We start from the raw sequence: 17,222 nt of genomic DNA, 5'->3' as shown, positions 1-17,222 counted from the left end.
TTTTTGAGACTAATTCAGCTCCATACTTTGGGTCAGCAAGGATAGCTTCAGACTTCCGTGCAGTTCTGGTTCTGTCCAGCAGGGGGAGCAATACCAGACTCATCCCTAACTGCTACACACCCTAAGAATCCTGTTTAGTCTGCTTATTTTGTAAATTGAAGAAAATGTTAAAAGTGATTCGATAAAACAAGAGTAAAACATTTTCATATAAACGGTATTAACATGAGATGGATTTTGAAGAAACAAACAAACTGGGTTTAGCAAGTAATCCATGGTGTTTTGTTGTTTGTACCAATAGCTTTGAGAAATGATCTGTTTTACAAATGATTCGAGAAACACACCAAGGTGACTGAGGAAAACTTCTGAGTTTGACTTTTTAAACTCAGAAATTTCCAAGTTTCTTTTTTCTAGAAATGAATCTAAAAATGTCTGAATTTACTCCTTTTTTCTAGCTACAATGACCCTAATAAGTTCATGTTCAGATTCATTTGTATCGTACCGAATGCAGTTCAACGTCCTTAAAAACACATAAATACAAAGTCGTAAAAGTCAACCAGTAACAAACATTTTATAAGTGCCATCACCAAATTCATCGATACAGACCAAATAAGTTGGTCAATGATTCACTTATCCTGGTTCGAAAGTACAATAAAGACCCAGTAAGGTTGTCATGTTTCATGTTCGCCTACTAGAGGTCCGTACAGCTCCAAACATCTTCATCAAATCTCTGCGTCACGTGACGTCGCCGTTAGGTTTCCTCCTGAAGCTTTGCGCAAATCTAAAGCCAAACATCGTAGGGGAGTGGAGGCTCCGGAGGGAGGAGGAACAGAGGGAGGAGAATGAAGCCGGGGCGAGTGGGAACATTTTAGACCTCGACTTTTCTCATCTGGAGTTTTTTTTCCCTCTTTCTTTAATTTCAGTTTCTTCACAGAAACCCGCAGGGAGACGCGCAGCTTTACGGTAAGAACCAGCCGCTCACCTTTTGTTTCCCCCTGTGCTGATCCGTTCAGAGGTTGAGGTGAGGTTCGGTGCTGTGAGATGGATTTTTTAGAGTAAAAAGATGTAGAAAGAAAGTAGCTGCCTTCTAAAGTAAACCGAGAAAGTGACCGGTGGAATGGAAAGGAAAAGTTTGTTTCAATTGGGTACAGAAACTTTGCTTCGCTTTTTCTTTAACTTCTAGTAACGCGAAACTTCACTCGACTGTACAACATCTGCTCACTTCTTACGGAGCTGAATTTTGAGACGGAAAACATTCCTCCTGAGACTCTGTTGTTTAGATGCTGCCGTAAACTTTGTGAATATTGATAAATGATGTAGAAAAGCTGTTTTTCTAACTCAGTGTGATGGTTTTTAAGCTGACTGTGATGTCACTGATGAGTCATCTATACATCATCAAGAGGCTTTCAAAAGTTCATTCACATCCGGTAACACTGGAGCAGATATCTGTTATCAGAATCAGAACTTATTTTAATATTAAAATGGCTCCTGATCAATACAGCTACAGTTTTTAATCCAAAAACTCTTCAACAAATCAGCCCTATAGACTGCTTTGTTTTTATTTTAAAAATGAATTTATTTATTGAATATTGCATATTTTTAATTTATAATATTGTATAAAGAAAGGCTTAATTGAAAAATCTGCAGAAAATGCTCTTTTTAAAATCAGATTAATTGATTAATCGTATTAGTTGCAGCCGTATTATGTTTATAAACGTTTGACCAGAAAACTGCAATCAGTGCACTCCTGTCTTTTACCATAATTATGCATTAGCAGGTGTTAGCTGGTATGAGATTCTTATAACTTTAAATGGAAATACCACAATGCACCGGCCACTTTATTAGGAACCCTTTTTTTGAAGAGTGACGGGTGATTTTCTCTTAGTTCCATCATCATGGCTGTATTTGTTTTACTACTTTAACTATTTCCAAAGACACTCATCTTTCTGGTAGGCTACTTTCTGCCAGCTGAGAGGCAGTGCTCGGCAAAGTAGCTTTCATTAAACAGACCAGGGGTTCCCAAAATGTGGGTCAGGGCCCCAGCAGGATCATGAGATGTCGCAAAATCTGTCAGGACCATATGTGATGTAATGCATGTAGACAAAATGAAACAAATAAATACATCTTAAATAAATGTATCATTAAGTAATGTGCAGTAATATATGTTTTAAGTTTTATAAAATGAATACTTTTAAAATATGTATATATATTTGACTTTTTATATTTATTTTAAATAAATAGAGGAAAATAATTAAATGTAATTTCAGAGGGTTGCCAATCTGGCACTGTTATTTTATAGTCTGAAAAGTTTGGGAACCAATTAAACTGTGACTGAATATTTTAAAACCTTTTCCATGCTAAGCTGTGCTTGATTGAGGTACAATCTTATTTTAAGGAAACAAAACAGCAGCATGGTTTCGATTAGACATAATTATCAATGTTAATGTTCATCATTTAACAAAAAGGCTCGAATACATAACCTTGAGGCTCTCCATGTTTTTCTTTAGCTTCTTACAACATTTAAAAGTTTGCTTTAGTACAGCAGATGAGCCAGTTCAGTTACACCGTTTCAGCTTCATTTCACACACAAAGTCATTACAAATTGTCTCCAAACTGTTAAAAAAGACAATGAAACAGTTATAATTTCTGGAAATAATTTGAGGCTCCTTTTATTTGTTGTTTTACTGGCAACAAACTGATGTTATTTCCTGTGATTCAAAGACAATGTCCTAAAAGCCAAATAGATAATCAGACTTTGTGGTTGGTGATGAAATTGTTTCTTTGCAGAAACGAACTCCTCCAGTTTCCTGCCGCAGACTAAACCTGTTCTCATTGAGAGTGAGTTCTTTGTTGTTTGCTGTGAGTCTTTTTTTAGCGTTGTGGTAGCTGTCAGTTGGCAAGAAGTTCCCAATTTCTGTTATCACCAACCAAATTTTAGGTGGATCCAAATGATGAAGAAGTGATGATCTGTTATTGAAACAATAAAGTAAAACAAAGCAACTAAACATGATAAAAATAGAAATTTTATAGTAAAGTTTAGCTTAGCTTAGTCGAATCTCTTCTATTGGGTAAAATGAGAGGACAGGAAATGTTTGTCAGTTTATGAGTAATAAAACTGACAAACATTCACACCAGTCCTGTTTAATCTGCTTTATTCCAACTCTAGTTTGTTTATGCAGTAAACCGGTTCGTCTGAGCTGTGAAACATACTCAAACTGATGCAAACTTTGGTTTGTCTAAAATTATTGGTCTCAGATCAGCTGAAGTGAACTCTCATGTGGTTTGAATGCCTATGTGAACACCAAGCGAAAAACTAGGAAGCAGACTACACCTCAGGGCATTCTGGGTAAATACAACCAAAATAAACGCCAGCGGCTAGCGCTAGCAGAAGAAATGTGTCGCAGCCTTTTACCGGAGACAAACAACCACCAGAATCTGACACCACTCCAGTTTACATTTTGTGAAGGAGGAAGTTGCCCTCAATGTCTTCCTCAGAGGTTTTCATGTCATTTCCTTTAGTGGTTCTTGGTGCAGCGCCCCCTCAGGTGAGGAGGGGAACAACCTTTTCAAAAGGTTTGGTTGGTTTGACTCTGAGATGAAAAATGAACTGAAAATGTGATCAGTTTTGTGATTTTGGTCCACAGACGAACTAAATCTAATGGAGTAGGTGTGAAAATGCCCTTATACACACCCTCTATGAGCGCCCCCAAGTGGTCAAATTAATAGTAACTGAATAATCAGTGAGTTTCATCCCATGTCAACCTCTTAAATGATTCCAGCTTAACTGAGGAGATAAAAAAATGTTTGAAAATCTAAATGTCCATATTTGCACCAACATTTACTTTTAAGGATCTGATTGTTTGAAATGAACAGAGAAAATAGTTTTAGGAGGTCAATCAAACTGTTAGCTTTTTATGGGGTAAGATGAGAAGAGGAGTGGCTATTGTGACCTGAGAGGTCAGGTGAATAATTCAGAGGTTGATTGTTTTGGGTCTTTTTGTTCGGCGCTCGGTCTCAAAGCCTTCGTTCTGTCATAACAGCACCTCGTTTTCCAACTCCTGCTCTGCTAATTTCTGTCAGGCTCCTGTTCAGGTCACTGCTTCACTCTTTAGTTTTACTAACAAATTAAAACCTAAATCTGTGTGAGCATCTCTGGTCTTCAGAGTCACAAACCAGCCCCGGTTTATGGAGAGTTTTCTAAAAATGACAAGTTGCTGGTTTGGAGTCAGCTTCCAGGACATTTTAATTCTGTGTTTACTTATTTACTCCCAGTTGGAGGAGGACTGACATTAATCAGTAACATGCAGAGACCTTGAAAAACCTTCACAAACAGCCCGATGTGATTCACAGTGTTTGTTCAGCCTCGTTCCTGGTGAGGTTGAATCAATTTGGGCTCAGATCTACACATAATGATTGACGAGTTCAAGAAACACAGAAATCTGAGAATCTCATAAATAAACATCATGCTGCAATTAAATTCTGTTTTCTTCCTTACTTCTTTCACCTCTTTACCTTATCAAAATATCAAAAATATTACAAGAATGGCGTTTATCTTTCTAGGTTCCTACTCTACTTAAATTGAACTTCAGGTGCACAAAAACAGAACTTGTTCCAACTTTCATTATTTATTAAATGAAAGCAAAGACAAAACATGAAAAAAGGATTCTACTATGTCACATACAGTTTTTATTTTGTTTTTTAAATATGTAAGGCACCTTGAAATGCCTTGCTGCTGAAATGTGATATACAAATAAAAGTTGATTGATTGATTGATTGATTGATTGATACTATATCGCGAAATTTTGTGTATTTGTGGATTTTTTTCTAAAATATTTGAAAGAATATACATCCTGGGAACAGATAATGCTACTTGACATGCTATTCATTGGTGTTTGGAAAGCAACCAATCAGTGAGCAGCATTTATGTTCCTTAGCGCTGATTGGCTGAACCCTCAAACATGGAGATAACGAGGACAAATTCAGATTATCATCATTGTCAACAACGTAACATCAGAGATGCAATGCAGAACAAAATTACCATCAGAAACTAAATGTATAAACTATAAAAAATGATAAAATAATAAAATAGAACAAAATAAGATAAAAAAAATGGGAGTCTGCATAAATAAAGTACAAACTTTTGCAATTTGTGCAAGAAATGTATAAGAAATAATATGTGCAATCAAAAATAAGTAGATAAAATAGATAACATCAGGAAGACCATGGATGATTGAATTTATTTATTTAGTCATTTTAACCATTTCATAGACAAGTCAAAAAATAAATCAACTTCACACACAAAGCTGGTAAAAACGTTGTGAAAGGGTTAATAGAGGAGCCATGTTATGACTTCCTGAAGTTTCAGAAAGAGCAGGAGCTTCTTAAAGAGACAGAGGCCCAATTTCAACCTGTTAAGTTACAAACTCAAATTTCTGTTATATTTGACATATACAGGATTTTTATAGTAACTGAAGTTATAAAATGCTTCAGGTTTAGAACTGAAGCCAGGTACAGATAATAGACGGAGGGATAGTCGAGGGTAAAGAAAATGAATGACCTGGATCAGTAAGTCTGAAAACAAAACTCATACCTGGATTTTCATCAACTGAATAATTACATTTAAGCTAACAAAGATCTTTCCTGAATCTTTATCAACTATCCAGTAGTTTTACTTGTTTGTGTTCTTACGTTTTTCCTGTTCCACACAGAATAAGAACTGCAAACATGGTCTCTGTAACATGGTAAATGTAAGAAAAGTCCCAATTAATCAGGGAAAATAGTTTTTTTTATTGTAGAACAAACCACTTCACAAAGTCAGAACATAATTAATAGAGTAAAGGAGCAATGAGTCTGCTGAGCCTCATTAATGACAGATTCATGAGACTCTTCATCATAACTGAACTTGTTTCTGTCAGAAACAAAATTCCCAGCATCCTTCCTATTATCACATTCAGGTTTCAACGTTTTAACGACTTTTTCCTTCGATGCAAATGCAAAACGTGTCTGTCTTCTGTGACTGTGTGGGTGAGGTGTAAGAAAGCATGCATTGAAAACTGAATTTTCTCTGATGTACCATCAGCAGTGGTTTTCTTCCCAACCAAACATCAGAGTGTCTGGTTGGGGTGTAAAACTGTCTGTGGTTGAACTGCGGCTGTAGCTGAAATCGAAAATATTCTGCAGTTTAAACTTTTGACTCATCTCTGCATTTTCTCTGCTACTGCAAGTTTTTTGCAAAACAGAAAGTGGCACAAACATGAACTAAGCTAACGCTTTGTCGCTTTTATGTAGGAAAAAACTTCCCAAAAATCATCACATTTCAGCTTAAAACTGTTAATAAATACTATGACTAAAAACAACAATGACTTACTTATGGTATGCATTCAGTGCTATTTATTATGTTACATATTTGTATGATGTAACGCTGAAGCGCTACGCCAACATGGTGTTTAGTGGAAGCTACTGCTAAAGCATTACCTTTAATTCAGATAAAATCTGCCCCTGAAGGACTGCAACCCTTGAGCACCAATTTAGTTTTGACTTTGTAAGTTACATATTCTATTATGCCCTTAAATGTTGTTTCATGTTTATAACTTGTTCTGTACTAACCGTACTTTTTTTTTGTTCTTGTTTGAATAAACAGAAGTGCTGCGCAGTCTTCACCTACTTCAAAATAAGAGCATGAATATATAAAAATAATTTAACTTAAAGTTTACAAAACAGCCAAGCAAATTAGTGCTGTAGAATGAATTTAAGGGAAGCTAAGTGTGCTAAGCATCTTCATAGTTAGCTAAAAATTAGCCACTATTAGCACATCTAATAGGAAACAACAAACAGTGTTTCTGTTGGATCGCCAACGATCAGGGTGAAAAACAATAAAACACTAATAATTAAAACACTAAAACATGTAAAAGTACATTAAATAAGTGCAGGAATGTGAATAACAGTAGTTGAGATTTCAGTCGATTGGTGGGAAAAGTGTGAAACAGGAGGAACGTCTAAGATAAAAGCTGTGTTGAAGAGAGCCTCTGTGTTTTTCTGTGTGCCTGATGTTCCCTCTTAACAGCTGCTGTGATAACGAACAGAAGATAATAAACATTTTTATGTCTGATGGTTGAAACAAAGCAGGAACTTTAACAGCCAGTCAATTCAAACTGCTGCATGTTAACGTTAAACAAAACCCAACAAATTACAGAAACAAGTTCCACAGATTCTTTTCTGCTTTTCTAAATCACCAACATGACTTTTATTTATTATTTTTATGGATAAATCCACTGATAAAAAACAGAAACATGAAAAAAGGAGGAATGATGTAAGATGAAGGACGATTTTAGATTGGAAGAGAAAAATGAGATAAATTTGTGGTTAGTTCATATTTTATCAGATGTTTACCTTTTATTTTTGCAGTTTATGACCAAAACTTCACCATTGTTTGCTCAAAGTGTAACCAAAGTTATCAGAAATGCTGTGAGTAAAGCTGGAGAAAGAAACAGTTCCTTGGAAGTTTGAAAGTGGTTGGTTGATTTATTTAGTTGGGAATTCATCAGAATTGGCTCCTTTTAAAAAAAAATAACTTCCGTCTGTTCTTGCCAAACTATCGCTAAAAGGAAGTTCTCCCTTTCATCACTTCTTCCTGCTATTGTCCTCTTACTGTAATAGATTTATGGAGAGAAGCATGCAGAGGCTGAACTTCCAGTTTGAATCACGCTTTTATGCTACTGTGTTAGGATATTAATCCAACCGTTCAAACAAAACAGAAAACATGAAGGAAGAAAGAGTTTGGTTATTTAAGTTAACACTTTTTCTGCTGAAGTTTTAGTCGTTTACGGTTTGAGTCCAGATGAAGCTGAAACATAGAGAATACAGTTAAAATTAGATTTCAAAACACTGAGAATGAAGTGGAAATAATAACTTGAAAAACTGGTGTAATACTCCCAAACAGCTTTATGAAAGCCGGCAGAATAAAACCCAAATAACAGAAGTCTAAAGGTTGCTGCTGGAGTTCATCGTCCTGCTGATCAACTATTTAAATAATCGCGTCGTCTCTGATCCTACAAACCAAAAGGCTCAGAGAGTTTCAGCATGGCTGCTGCTATTTTTGGCAAAATCTCTGATAAATGAAGTAGTTGTTGACGGAGACGCAGCAGAAAACCCAAGCAAGAGGCTGAACACGTTTCAGATTTCCAAGATTTATTCCAGATATGGAAGAAGTCATCCAAGTTTGAAACACTTAAATCTCCTAACGCTGTTATTGCATGAATCTTCACTTTCATCAAACTGGCAGGTTCATGTTTGAAGTTATTGTTAATAAATGTTCTGGTTCAACTTTAAACATGCCGAACGTAAACAGAAGAAATATTTCTAATGTGACAGGAAAATCTGTAAAAAGATTAAAATTTACCATGAGTAAAATCAATCAAAAACTGAAAAGAGAAAAATACAGCATAAATTTAAAAACTGCTACTTTTATTTTGGACTCTAAATGCATCAGCAAACAGCAGGATCTTGTTTAGATTTTCTTTTATTAGAAATAACATTAAAGTTAAGAACGTGCTTTTGTAACCCTTGTGTTTCAGTTTGACGTGGATCAGGGAACCTGTTGCACGTTTTATTTATTTTATGGGTAATTTCACGTTTCGTCGTTGCACTGAAACAAAACAACTTTATTTGTTGCAGTTCTTAGAGGCTGGAGAACCAAATAATTAAATGTAGAAAAATGCACAAACTCACATTTCTTATATAAAACCAGATGTTTGAAATCAACATTTGAAGTTGTGAAATCAGAACCACAGTAAAAAAAAAAAATGACTGGTTTTCCAGTAGAGGATGGAAACCTTAAACATGTCCAGCGGTCCACAGTTTACTGGAACCATTAACATCCCATCAACACCAGCTTCTCGCCTCTCGCCTTGTTGCACTTTTCTAAAAAACAGATTTCTGTTTACTGGGAACCAGCTGGAAACGCTGCCGCTGTCCTCAGGCTCTTATCTCCTTCTGCAGCTCGCTCTCTGATTGGCCCTCTGTTGGAAAATACCTTCAAACAACTTCTGTTTAACTTCACTTGGATCAGGAAGTTAAATACATTTATGACCAGGTTAGCATGGGAAGACGGAAGCAGGATTTCTTAAATTACTCAAACAAACTTTAGTACAGAGTGCAAAACCAAAAAACAATGAAATTATAAAGCAAAGATCAAAACAAATAAAATAGTTTTCACATTTATTGGTAAGTTTTGATTGATATTCAAATCAAAGCAGAAATATTTTTCTTTGGAGGTTATTTTTATTTTTGGTCGATCCTGCCCTGAAGTTGATTTCAGCAAAGTCCTGCTAAAAATTTAAATCAGCATCTCCAGGAGGTCCAGATTTTAGCAGTTATAGGAATTTTCTTCTGTTTTTGGCAAAAAAACAAACAAACACGAGCCATCTCTCCTGCTAGCGCTAGCCTCACGTTTGTTTTGGCTGCGTTTACCCAGAATGCCCAGTGCTGAAGGCCATTTCCTGGTTGTCCGGTTGGTGTTCACTTAAGATTATGAATCGAATCAGAGTTCATTTGAACTGAACTAAGACCTAGAATTACAGACAGTCCACAGTTCACTTTTTTGGTCCACATCAGAATTTGATTACACATTCACATCTCCCCAAGTAAACCGGACTCTCAAAACAAACGGACTGGAGTTGGATTGAAGCAGAATAAATGGAGCTCCAGTGAGTGCACCCTAAGAAGGAGAATTTGTGAGTTTTATTGCTCTGGACATTTCCTGTTAGCTCATTTTACCCAATAAGAGAATTGGTTAAGCTAAGCTAACTTTTATAAAATGTAAACAAAATTGGAGTAGCATCAGATTTTAGCTACTGTAGGATTTCTCTTTTATCTTTGGTAAAAGACTACGAGTCTTCTAGCAATAGACTCGTACGTTTGGCTATATTTACCCAGAATGCCGTGCGCTGTAGTCTATTTCCTGCTTTTGGAGCAGTTTCTCGTCCACTTGATGTTCATATATGTATTCAAACCGAACCAGAGTTCACTTCAAGCGAACAGAGGCTGGGGCTTTTAGGCGGACCAGAGTTCGATTACCCGTCCACGCCTCCCCAAACCGGACTGGAGCTGGATTAAAGCGGACTAAACCGAGCTGGTGTGAATGCACCATTAGTCCTAGATGAGTTTGTTTGAAGCTGAAAGACCTTTTAGTTGTGAATCTGCTGCGTTTACCTAAAACTAAACCACCATCACTTTCAGACTAACTCAGGATGAAGAACATCAGTTTGCAAATCAGAACAATAGGCTTTATTGGTTTTAGCTTCTCAGAAGCAAAGTCAAAGGAAATCTGATAACCTTCAGGAAGAAAAGACGCATAGATGCTGCGAACAACAGGACGCCTGTGGCATCTGTTGTTTTTGCTCAGTTTATCTGGAAGAAGTCCTTTCTGTCAACGTCGTAGCAGCTAATGACTCTTCAGTGCTTACACGCTTCGAAGAAAACTGCTTTCCCGTCGGTTTCGATGAAGGAGCCCTGTGTGCAGCGTAGAAACAAGAGATCCGCAATGGGACAACACCACCATTCATGAGCGTGACCTCTGACCTGTGAAGCCCGTCACAGGTGACTCTGACTCGGCGATACTGTTACCCACCTTTGTGTGCCAAAAATAACAAAAAAGGAGTTATTCACTCAGAAAGTGCTCAAAAAATTAAATAGGTTATTTTGTTTAGTTTTTTTATATACATATTCAAATCTGCATGTCTGAAATGAAAGGTTAGGACTTTCCAAAGTAAGAGGCGTGATGTATGATAATTATGGTTACATCTTAGGTAAAACATATGAGATGATGACGCACACACCTAGAAGAAAACACTCATGTCTGGGCTTAAATCACAAGAAAACTGCATTTCGTTTCATATTAATTGCCTTTTTCTTTACTGTTCTGTCGACTTTAATACAGATGTAAGGTAGTATTACTGTAAAAGATAAAAAACTGCGGTTACATGTGTATTTTTATATTTTCCTCTCAGTCAGATTATAGATGATGTAATTTAATAAAGTTGTAAGAACTTTTGTGACATCATTATTATTCATCAGAAAAACAGTTTCCAAGTGAAAACCAGCTTCTGTAACACAAACATCAATGGAAATTTTTGTCATGTTGAGATCTGGGCTTTGACTAGGTCATTGCAACACTTTAATATTTTTTTTGTTTGTTTTTTGTTTGTTTTTTGTTTTTTTTTTTGATATGACATCTATCTATGTTTGAGATAGATGTCATATTATGACAAACTAAATTATGATCTAGTTTGAGTTCCTGACTCCAAAACAATCCGGTATCAATTTGGTTCAGTTTTTTTAATTCATAAAAAGTGATTTGAAATATGCTTAAAGGGACAGACTTATATAAAATAGACATGTTTTGAGTTTTCCATCATGTTATGATGTTATTCTTTCATCAAGAACAAACCTGGAGTGTTGCTTTGATTCTTTCATGCATGTTTGAGGAATCATTTAATCTCCATGGCAACCACTCAGCGTTAAATGCCTGGGTGGACCTAGCCCCGCCTTCGAGGCTGTAGCTCTTTGTCTGAGCTGCAGTTTCCAAGCTACTGAGCTTCCACCTCACAGAGCAGCTCTCCACTCAGCTCCTTCAGACTAGCCTGCAGCAATTAGCAAACACTTGGTGGATCTTCTCAGCTCATGATAGGAGCTGCTGCTCAGTTAAACGCTGGTAAAAACATTGTTAAAGGGTTAATAAGGAGCCATGTTGTGCTGACTTCCTGAAGGCAGAGCTTCAGAAAGGGCAGGAGTTTTTAAAGAGACAGAGGCCCAATTTAAAGGCGTTAAATTACAAAGTAAAAATTACTTTAAATCATATTTGATATGCAGCATTTGTATAACAACTGAAGGCAGCATAGGTACTTGGTTGTGCTATAAAATATCACTGGAAAATACATAATACTGCCCCTTTGAAATATTTTTAGAACTACAAGCAAACATTATGATATAATTTAACAATGTAAATACCTGAACCTTCAATACATAAATCAGACCTGCAATCAGTGGCACATCAAACACATTCAGGGGTTTATTTCAGTTTAGGTGAAATAAAAACTATTAGGCAACATGATAAATAATGTTTACATCCTTTGTGATCCGCATCGGGATCACTGTTTTGAAAAATACTAAATGGGTCTGAAAAGTCACAAAATATAAAGACAAAGTCACTAAGTTGGACTCTGTCAGCAACAGGCAGGGGAGGGGCAGTAATGTGGAATCTTATCAGACAGAATAAAGAAGCAGATTTGAAACTTTCACTGTTTAAGTTTTAGCGTAAGCCGCCCACTCCTCCTCATCCGCCAACCGGAACAGATTTCTTGCATTTTTTTTACCTGATGGGTTCAAGTACGTGTTACAAAGAACAAAAAGCAGAAATAAGTAGGCCAGCGACTCTCTGTGACTGATGGTGGTTTAACCCAAACCTCAAACTCTGGCTCTGCCCACTTCTTCTTCTTCTTCTCTGCGGTTTGAAGCCAAATGTGAAACGGTTTGCAGCTCATCGCCAAACTGTCTGAAGATTCAAATTTGTTCCAAACTGCTGCTCTGGTTCACAATACAGGCCTGAGATTTTAATGAGGATGTTTTATTGTGTGTATGTTGTTGGCTTCTAGCCATTTAAAATTAAACTGAAATTATCCACAAAAGATTTTGATTTAAAATAGATTTCATTCTGAAATGAGACAGGAAGCTTAAAAAAAACAATAAGAAAATGGAAAAGAATCACATTAAGTGGCACAAATCCATATTTTTGAATGTGAAATTGTCAGATATGTGTCACAAAAGAGCAAACAAGAAAATCTGATTTCCTCCAGTCCAGTTCATTCTTTTAAATCAGGCTGTCATTGCGCCGTCTGAACAAATTATAAAACGTTTTAATCAATTCATGTTTTCATGCCAGCAGAAATCCCTGCAGGTAAAACAAATTTAAAGCCTAAACTTTAAATTAAAAGTCACTTTAGTTTATTTTTAGCCTTATTAACTCTGTTAAAGGGCCACAAAGGCCTCATTTCATTTTCATTAAATTCACATGAATCATAAGAGATATATTTGCTTTTAGTGCAGCTACATAAGAGCTGCAAATGTTACATTACCTTAAATTACATTTTTGATAAATATCCATCATATTTTTTAAAAATAAATGTGTTATCATTTTTAGAAAACCCCATTTTATTTCTGTTTTTAGGTTTTAAAATAAAGATTAATGTAAATTTTTTGCATAAAATAAGATGGATGCATTTTCTTCTGTATGAGATTTATGAAAATGAAAAAAAAAATCAGTTTCCAACTTAATGACAAAAAAGATCTAAACCATGTAATTCGTATTTTTAGTGTCATTCTGTCGTGAAAAATCAATTTATTATATGAAAACAAATCGTTAAACCAACATTTGTTATACATTTCTGTTTTAAACATGCAGGTTGCAAACCCCTGATCCAGACTGACGCTGGTTTAATCAAAGGATCCGTTTAGTTTGTTTCTTTCTCTTGTTCCTCACATCAGTGAAGCCCAGATTTCACAACCTACGTTAAACTGCCTTTACTGACGTTTCTGGACTTTTCCAGTCGTTTTTTCCAGTTGCTCTGTGACATTTTTAAAAAGCCGCCTTTCCCACACCGGCTGCTGCCGAGCGTTTCCAGCCTGCTGAAACACCCACATTCTTCTGCAAACTAACACGGCCGATATTTATAGCTCACTTTCTGACATCATCCTGGAAAGTAAAAGTTGATTTCCAAAAGACCTGAAAGTTTGTTTCCTCACTCCTGGACTCGTTTGTCTCTTTTATTCAGAGTTTTATAGTCTGTTTTTCCTGGTTGCTCTGGTTTATGTGATTAGAAACAGTTTAGCGGAGGAAACAAGTTAAAGTTGTTCCCGTTTAACAACATTATGAGTTTATTAACATGTCATTACCACAGTGGCAGTGGGTTATGTTTTATTCACTTCAGTAACTTTGTGAAAGAACATTACTTCTTGAAGTTTTACTGCACTTTTACTTCTACTAGTGTAAGAATATTTTGAAGTAATTCTCTTCTTAAGTATAAGTTCTGGCTGTTTACTCGCCTCTCCTTACTACAAAACAACAAATGTGTTTTTTTGATTGGTATTTTTTATATGTTTTCATACAGAATAAAAGTGTTTACAAATGTCAGGGTGCAATAATGTTGAACTTCAAAATGCATGTGTTCAGGAACAGAGTACGTGCAAAATACCTCAAAAATAATAAATAAAAAAAATATAAAAATAAATAATAAAATAAAATAAAAAATTTAATAAAACAAAATAAATAATACAATTATAAATATACTGCATAAACTAATATAAATACAAAAATAAGTGAAATAAAAATAAATCAATGAAAACAGACTAAAAGAAAGACGGATTTACATCAACAAACATGTTTATACCAAAAATGCACAAGGCACAAATACATTAATAAACTTTAAATTATAATAAATATCTAACACTGGAACTGGAGACATTTTAGATATCCAAAATAAATAAACAAAACAGAAACAATATATAAAATGAATTTGAAGTCTCTGTAAAATAAATTACTCTTCAAAAAAAGGCTAATAGAGACCAAAACACCAAACTGAAGACATTTTTTAAAAGAGAAAAACAATAAATAAAAAAACTTTAAATCATGCAAATGGAAATTATTGAACTCTTTTTAATTTATCATGTGATTAATTGATTTATTGCTTCTTGATCAAACCAGCGTAAACTGGGATTGTATTTACTCCCTTTGACAAAAACTTTGACATTTAAACGTCTAGACCTTTAACGGCTTGTTTAGGTCAGAAATGAGGCTGCAGATTGGAAAATTTAAAGGTTCCCTCTTGGAAACGATGAGCTCATGAAGCACATTATGGAAAAGGTTGTAAAGACGGAGCAGCTGGCAAACAGGAGCATCAACATCAGAGCAAACGTTCGGCTTAAAGCCGCAGTAACTTATTTTTAATAAAAGTTATACAGAATTAAGACTGATTTCCATCATTTAATGAATGTAATTAATGAATTTTTATTTGATGTCTGTTTCCTCCTCAGATTGTTATGATGGAGAGATAACAGACGGAGGAAGAGGAAGAGAAGATGTCGTTCTTTGGGTTGGATTGTTTCCCAAAGACTGAGGGAGGTGAGCCCAAAAGTTTCTACACATATTTCAGTAATTTAGCATTTTTTCTTTGACATGGAGTTTATTTTGCTGTGGATGTTTGTGTCATTATTAATTTACTGATAAATATAAATAAATGCCTGAACTTAACACAGACACATTCACAGATTTTCTTTTTGCCACATTTGATCTTCACATTATGTGCCGACACTGTTAACCTAACAAAATAAAACAGCTATAAGTTTATAAATCTTTCAAAAACTTTGAAATCTAGTTTCTGTAAAATGTTCAATACTTAAAACAAACAAAATAACTGCAGAATGGATTCTTAAAACGTTTCTAAACACTAAAGAATTACCAACTCAATCCAAAAACCAACAAAAACCTGAGAAACGTTGCCTGTTATTATGAAACTAAAATTAAAGCATTTGGCCATAATAATCCTTAAATAAGGTGAAATAAAAATGAGATCCCAATCCTGGAAGCGCCGTTCTCCACGGTGAAGTTTGGGTGTGGCAGCATCATGCTGCATGGGTGAGTTTGTTGCCAAAGGGAGAAAAATTATGTGGAAATATTAAAGCTTCATCTCAAGAAGTGTAATCTTGAGCTCACAGGGGTATTTAAAACAGACAATGACTCAAAGTGTGCCAACAGATTAGCTTCAAAGTGGCTTAGCAACAACAAAGTCAATGTTTTGTATTTGCCAAAGCAAAGCCCTGATCTCATTACTGTAGGTTTGAGGGAAGAGCTGGAAAAGTCCAAATAAATCTAAATTACGACTTTTGGGCCAAATGAATCCTGTTATTATTCCTTCTTAATGAGAGTCAGATGAAGTAGGTATTACATAAAGTTACACCAACTGGTTTTCTCTCACCAGTTCGATGTGGAGTCAGACAGACCTTTCACAGTAAAACATTACACTTCCTGTTGCCAGGGGGCGGGGCTTGGTGATGTCAGCATTGGATCAGTTTGTTTTGCCAGGATCTGCTGAAAACCAATCACAGCAGGTTTCAAACCTCTGCGACTTTTAATGTAGGAGTTATAGCAGTTATTATTATTATGGTGTCTAGTCAAAGTTTGAGACCTGGCCACGCCTCTTCACCATGCACAAAAAGTCAGAATTTTAATAATTTCAGATTTCCTGTAACTTTTGAGCAAATTCACCAAATTTCAAGCAGATCAATCAAAATCTCTGAGGAGGAGAGACTAAAAACTTCCAAAACGGGTCAAAATCCATCAGAATCGCACTGCAATCCAAGATGGCCGACTTCCTGTTTGTTTTAGAACATGAGTCCAAGAGAGTTTTGTGTAGGTTCTCGAAAATTCTTCAAGCGTACCAATTTCCATATCTCTACGATAAAGTAGGGTAAATAAGTGGCTGTAGGCCTGTATCTGCTGTGATTTGTGTAAAACCATTAAAATCTGTAGATTTCACACAAGTTTGTAAAATATGGTGAGTTTTCTTTATATTTATATTTTCTTTATATTTATATTTTCTGCCTCCAAAAAGCCAATTAATTTGGGAAGAATAAAAAACATTTGAAATATTTGGGATTGTGTGTGTGTGTTTTTTTTTTTCCAAGTTGAACTGCTTGGCCAACATGAATAAACTGATTATCTTTAAAGTCCCCGGGTTGGACTTTAAAGTTATGCTGCTGTTTGTTTTGAAGAGTTTCCTGCCTTTTATACATCTGCTCTGCATTAAACATCATTCTATAAATGATGCTCCTACAATAATAGTTTCTTTGTCTTTCTAAAGCGGAGCTGGAGAGGAAACTCAGAGCCAATGACCGAGAGTACAACCGCTCCTTTAAATACGCAGTAAGTGGCCTGCAGTCGCTGCATGCTGTACCCACTGTTTTCAGAGTGTTTGTTCTATTGTTTTCTGCTTTTGTCACTTCAGCAGTGTGTACTTTCAAGACAGAAGTGAGTATTTTGTATGTATGCAGAGAAAACAGCCATTTCAGGCATGTCTTGATTTGTTTGTGTCTGGTTCTGGTTGTTATCAGGAGACTGGATGTCAGCCAAAGAGCTGAAGGTAGAAACCTCTGCTGTAGTCAGCGGCAAATCCTGC

General features: G+C 35.7%; 1 protein-coding gene across 2 annotated transcripts in view; it reads left to right on the top strand.

The window, feature by feature from the left end:
* Positions 1 to 807: 807 nt before the first annotated feature.
* The window catches only part of LOC103154416 (phospholipid-transporting ATPase ID-like), a 36,280-nt gene continuing 19,865 nt past the window's right edge, over positions 808 to 17,222 (top strand). Inside the window, exons 1-3 of one of the 2 annotated variants that reach the window (XM_007575686.2) lie at positions 808 to 960; positions 15,082 to 15,169; positions 16,908 to 16,969. In XM_007575686.2, the coding sequence (XP_007575748.1) occupies positions 15,127 to 15,169; positions 16,908 to 16,969 (105 nt within the window). In that variant the 5' untranslated portion in view covers positions 808 to 960; positions 15,082 to 15,126. Of the gene's footprint in view, positions 961 to 14,676; positions 15,170 to 16,907; positions 16,970 to 17,222 lie in introns of those variants that run through there. The other variant, XM_007575685.2, reaches the window with a different exon arrangement.

The sequence above is a fragment of the Poecilia formosa genome, unplaced genomic scaffold, assembly GCF_000485575.1.
Source record: "Poecilia formosa unplaced genomic scaffold, Poecilia_formosa-5.1.2 Scaffold386, whole genome shotgun sequence".
Taxonomy (NCBI): Eukaryota; Metazoa; Chordata; class Actinopteri; order Cyprinodontiformes; family Poeciliidae; genus Poecilia; species Poecilia formosa.
Note: the sequence above shows the minus strand (reverse complement) of the source record. Positions and strands in the feature narration are given on the sequence as shown.